Source organism: Siphateles boraxobius, unplaced genomic scaffold (assembly GCF_051911475.1).
Source record: "Siphateles boraxobius isolate OS27281-9 unplaced genomic scaffold, OSU_SipBor_1 9, whole genome shotgun sequence".
Lineage (NCBI taxonomy): Eukaryota > Metazoa > Chordata > Actinopteri > Cypriniformes > Leuciscidae > Siphateles > Siphateles boraxobius.
The window spans coordinates 30,005,001-30,010,969 of NW_027509219.1; the positions used below are offsets into that span (position 1 = coordinate 30,005,001).

At 39.0% G+C, this 5,969-nt stretch overlaps 1 protein-coding gene across 1 annotated transcript in view; it reads left to right on the forward strand.

The window, feature by feature from the left end:
• The window catches only part of med27 (mediator complex subunit 27), a 64,679-nt gene extending 58,928 nt beyond the window's left edge, over nt 1–5,751 (forward strand). The window contains exons 7-8 of the mRNA XM_077222673.1: nt 3,134–3,211; nt 5,256–5,751. Coding sequence (XP_077078788.1) covers nt 3,134–3,211; nt 5,256–5,390 — 213 coding nt within the window. The 3' untranslated portion in view covers nt 5,391–5,751. The remainder of the gene's footprint in view (nt 1–3,133; nt 3,212–5,255) is intronic.
• Nucleotides 5,752–5,969: the final 218 nt, after the last annotated feature.

Below are 5,969 nucleotides of genomic sequence, written 5' to 3' on the forward strand. Positions count from 1 at the left end.
GCGGCCTTAAGCTCATCCAGAGTGTTGGGTCTTGCGTCTCTCAACTTTCTCTTCACAATATCCCACAGAATCTCTATGGGGTTCAGGTCAGGAGAGTTGGCTGGCCAATTGAGCACAGTAATACCATGGTCAGTAAACCATTTACCAGTGGTTTTGGCACTGTGAGCAGGTGCCAGGTCGTGCTGAAAAATGAAATCTTCATCTCCATTAAGGTTTTAAGCAGATGGAAGCATGAAGTGCTCCAAAATCTCCTGATAGCTAGCTGCATTGACCCTGCCCTTGATAAAACACAGTGGACCAACACCAGCAGCTGACATGGCACCCCAGACCATCACTGACTGTGGGTACTTGACACTGGACTTCAGGCATTTTGGCATTTCCTTCTCCCCAGTCTTCCTCCAGACTCTGGCACCTTGAATTCCGAATGACATGCAAAATTTGCTTTCATCCGAAAAAAGTACTTTGGACTACTGAGCAACAGTCCAGTGCTCCTTCTCTGTAGCCCAGGTCAGGCGCTTCTGCCGCTGTTTCTGGTTCAAAAGTGGCTTGACCTGGGGAATGCGGCACCTGTAGCTCATTTCCTGCACACGCCTGTGCACGGTGGCTCTGGATGTTTCTACTCCAGACTCAGTCCACTGCTTCCGCAGGTCCCCCAAGGTCTGGAATCGGTCCTTCTCCACAATCTTCCTCAGGGTCCGGTCACCTCATCTCGTTGTGCAGCGTTTTTTGCCACACTTTTTCCTTCCCACAGACTTCCCACTGAGGTGCCTTGATACAGCACTCTGGGAACAGCCTATTTGTTCAGAAATTTCTTTCTGTGTCTTACCCTCTTGCTTGAGGGTGTCAATGATGGCCTTCTGGACAGCAGTCAGGTCGGCAGTCTTACCCATGATTGCGGTTTTGAGTAATGAAACAGGCTGGGAGTTTTTAAAAGCCTCAGGAATCTTTTCCAGGTGTTTAGAGTTAATAAGTTGATTCAGATGATTAGGTTAATAGCTAGTTTAGAGACCCTTTTCATGATATGCTAATTTTTTGAGATAGGAATTTTGGGTTTTCATGAGCTGTATGCCAAAATCATCAGTATTAAAACAATAAAAGACCTGAAATATTTCAGTTATTGTGCAATAAATCTAAAATATAGGAAAGTTTAATTTTTATCATTACATTACGGAAAATAATGAACTTTATCACAATATGCAAATTTTTTGAGACGGACCTGTATCTTGAATTTGAGGCACACAATAAATTAATAAATAACTTTAAATCACATGTCTGTGACATCGTAATGAGATCTCTCTTCTCAATGATGGTCGAATTTCTTGTCACCTCTCCACTGTCAATCCCCGCCTTTCATCCTCAGACATCATTTGTTCCCGTGTTTTTTGATTTCATTTCACTCCAAGCCACTTCGCCCTCATTTGACAGCACCCTAAACATCTGGGCTCCAGTCGTCTTCTCTCCACCCTCCCCGAATCTCATTAGGCTGGAATCATAGAGCAGTCAGCCTCTGGGGCAGATGAAACTACGTAGTGTGGGTAATGCTGATGCACCTTTCAAAGAGAGGGAGAGAGAGGGAAAAAACTTGCTTTCCTTTCAAAGGAGAGAGAATGTGTATGACGAGCTACGTGGAACTTAAAGCGAGAGGTTGCGAGTACCCACTCGCATTGTAACTGAGCGCCTCGCATCTGCACAGGCTGATCAAAGCGCAGACCTGTTTATTTTTTTATTTCCCCGTATATGAACGCTGACTCGAACCCAGGCTGCCTCAAACTGGAGGGACGGGCTGCCTCTCATCTTCCCCTCCCAGCTGTCACTACTGTGTTCCCGTTTTCAGTCCTTGCTTAATTAATCGTTCTTTACTCCTCACATGTCCCCGCTGTCCAATAGTTTTCACACAGGTGTTTCTGTGTTTGTAAAAAGCATCACTTATTTTTATTTATTTATTACACTGCAACAATAACTATTTGAGGGTTATTTTCCCATGATGCAACAGGTATTAACTGGCTGGTTTCCCATAAGGACTCTGATCAGCATTGGCAGGTCTGATGAAACGAGTACGGGAGATTGAAATGGTTCGCTTTTTAGTCCCTTTCTATAATTACATTAGTGATGGAAGATGGGATTTTATGGAAAGTAATAAGGTTATGGTGCTCTTCTGCAAAATTGGACTTAGGAGTTAATCTGAGTGTAGGTAGATTGATCTAAAGATGTATTTTAATTAGGATTTCTTTAAATGTGTGCCCATGCATGCAAGGAAAATGTTTTAATTTTGCTTTAAGAAAGTAAAGTATATTTTTGGACCAAGATTAATTGTATTATTGTAAATAATTGTATAATAAAAAAAATGGAAAAACAGAAAAAGCACTGGCAGAACATTTTCCATTAAGTTTTAACCCAAAACACGCACAATGCAAAATATGGGTAAATTATCTCTGAAAAAATCTAAACGGAAAATACGAATTTCTGTTGGTTTAAAATTTTATGAAATTTATTCAAATTCATAAAAGGTAAAAAGGTATTTACTGCTTCAACATACATGGGTGGATATGATTACATTTTGGACGTATCCTTGAAGTCCAATTAGAAAGTTAATTAAGTTGTTTTGCACCAGAAAACACAGAGCCCCTAAAGGGACATGGTGGTGGAAAAAATAAGAGATGGGGGGGAAAATATATATTTCAAAACTTTTTTTCCCCAAGAAACTTTGCGTTTATTCGCAAAATGTTTGTGTTCCCCATAGAAACTTTGAGTTCACTTGCAAAAACTCAAACGTTTTGTGAGCGAACGCAAAGTTCCCTGTCGGAACACAAACAATTTACGAGCTAAAGCAAAGTTCCTCTGGGAAAGCAAAACAGTGCAAAATGCAATAACACTGACATCATTTTTCCTGCCATTTCATATTTTTCCCATCACCATATCTCTTTAGGGGCTCCGTATAGTTTAGTTTCACATAATATCCATTTTCTACCACCAATTACAGAGCATAAATATATCTTACTGGCTATATAACTATTTAAAATATGTTATCGGTTTCCTCATTTCATTTTGGTTTTGTAAATGTGGACGGTCATATGTTAATGCACTCATTGTACACCTTCTGTTATGTTTCTTGGTAATCTTTTTGTTCTCTCAGGTCACTGATCATGCAACCACAGCCCTCCTGCATTACCAGCTTCCCCAGATGCCTGATGTTGTAGTGCGCTCCTTCATGGTGGGTATAGTACATTGCTTTCAAAATGATACTGACTCTGTGCAAGAATTATGATTACATTTTGCCTTTAGCTATGTGGTGCGGTTTAACGAGAGGTTGTATTCCACATCGTGAGAATGCTTGCAAGATCATGTTAGACCAAAAGCTGAAATTTAGTTTGATGCACACTATTCTGTGAAATAGAATAGTGCTTGATCAAAACAATGAGGAAAATAATTCCTGTAGCTCACTGGTAGAGGAAGGCAATAGCAACACCAAGGTCATGGGTTCGATTCCAACCGATAGCTTGAGTGCATTGTAAATACTATAGCTTTGAATAAAAACATCTGCTAGATTAAATGTATATAAATCTGTCAATCTCTGCCCTGGAATGATAAAATTGTTGATTTTATGTTTGAAATCTTTAATAATTTCACAAGTTGAACTTATCGTGACTTGTTTACTTGTGTGTGATGTAAAGCATTGTGTCTGGTCCGTCTTTAAATAGTCAGCCGACCTCTGCTCTAAGCTTTGAAAAGAGTGGAGAGATTGATTACTTCTCCGTAAGATCAATGGGGAGCTATTCTGATCATGGCTGGAATCGTGGACTTTCTCCCGTATACGGATTTAAAACCGCACCATCTCTCCGAGGCCATCCTGAGGACAGCTTATTTAGAACCTAGAAAAACATCACCAGTCATTAGTCTCTAAAAAATACCTTTAAGTTCCTTTTTGCTTTCTAGACAGACAGACATATTGATTGATTAATTGGATGGACTGAGAGACAGACAGACAGACAGACAGATACATAAACAGAGGCGGTCAGATAGATTTAGCTTTAAGATCCTGGTGATGGATGGACAGATGGACAGGTAGATATGTAGGTATATAGATAGATACATAGATAGACAGACAGACAGACAGACAGACAGACAGACAGATAGATAGATAGATAGATAGATAGATAGATAGATAGATAGATAGATAGATAGATAGATAGATAGATAGATAGATAGATAGATAGATATGGAGGGACAAACAGATAGATGGAGAGATAGATAGATAGATAGATAGATAGATAGATAGATAGATAGATAGATAGATAGATAGATAGATAGATAGATAGATAGATAGATAGATATGGAGGGATAGATAGATATGGAGGGATAGATATATAGATAGATATGGAGGGATAGAGATAGATAGATAGATATGGAGGGATAGAGATAGATAGATAGATAGATAGATAGATATGGAGGGATAGATAGATATGGAGGGATAGATATATAGATAGATATGGAGGGATAGAGATAGATAGATAGATAGATAGATAGATAGATAGATAGATAGATAGATAGATAGATAGATAGATAGATAGATAGATAGATAGATAGATAGATAGATAGATAGATTGATTGATTTATAGATAGATAGATAGATGTGGAGGGATAGATAGATAGATATATAGATAGATAGATAGATAGATAGATAGATAGATAGATAGATAGATAGATAGATAGATAGATAGATAGATAGATAGATAGATAGATAGATAGATAGATAGATAGATAGATAGATAGAAAGATAGGCCTTTTGTGTGTGCTAATTGGAGTGTGAATAACAGGGAATCAGTGGAGGGCGGTTTGGGCCGACAGATGAATTAGGAAAGACAATGTGTCCTGACAGGTGCAGGTAAACCCCGGCTGTGCTGAGCGTCCCATTGAAGACGGGTTAGAGAGGAGAGCAGACACACTCCTCCTGCTGTTAATCAATGTCTAGTTGTGACTGCTGTGAGACCCCACAGACCCCCATGCTGCTCTCACACAACCGACACCAGTGCAATGAGGCCAGCCAACAGTTTTACAGCATTTCAGGAGGAAAACATCCTTATATTTTGCTTCATTTTGGCTAAAATTTGTCATTCCTGTCACTTTAGACTCTGAGTATTAATCAAGTTTTGTCTGCTTCACATGAGGAATGCTATTTAGTTTTTGGAATTTTTAACCAATCAGCTCTTGAAGAAAAAAAAAAAGCACAAATATTTGTGTGTTGTTCTTTTGACCAGACCTGGTTGAGGAGCTACATCAAGCTTTTCCAGAACCCGTGTCAACGCTGTGGCAAGTTCCTGCAGGAGGGCCTTCCTCCAACATGGAGGGACTTCCGAACTCTGGAGGCCTTCCATGACACCTGCCGGCAGTGACGCTGTCCTGGGCCAAACGGGATTTTGGCTCGGAAAACTCAAAGATTCTGTTTCTAGCAGTGTTTTTCGGATAGAGGTGTTGTGGATAGTTTTATATTCATCATGAAGACCTGCTGCTGTTGAGAGATTTTCCAGCCTTTTGATTTCCACAGCTTTGCTCCTCCCTCTTTTAGTAGAACATCATTCTTCAGATAGATATCACAATGTTTTTTACTCTCAATTGTAAATAGAATATGTTAAATTGCTGATGTGTTTCAGAATGTAAATGCTAGAAGGCTATCTACCACAAGCTGGGCAGAATCTTTAATGTTATAGGCTCTCCATTTTTTTGACCTTTAAATAAACTTGACCTTTAAAAGCATTTGCTATTGTTTTTCCACATCTTGCCTCATAATTCTATTTTAAAATAAATAAATCTAATTTTAAAACATGTTAGTATTTAGTATTATATAATATCACATACACTCACTTATGCCTGCACAGTGTCATGATTTTTTTAATGGAAAATTCTTCAAATGTCAGCAGAAACTTTTTCTGCTTTTTAAATAATGCTTGTTTAAAGTTCAGAAACCAGTGCGC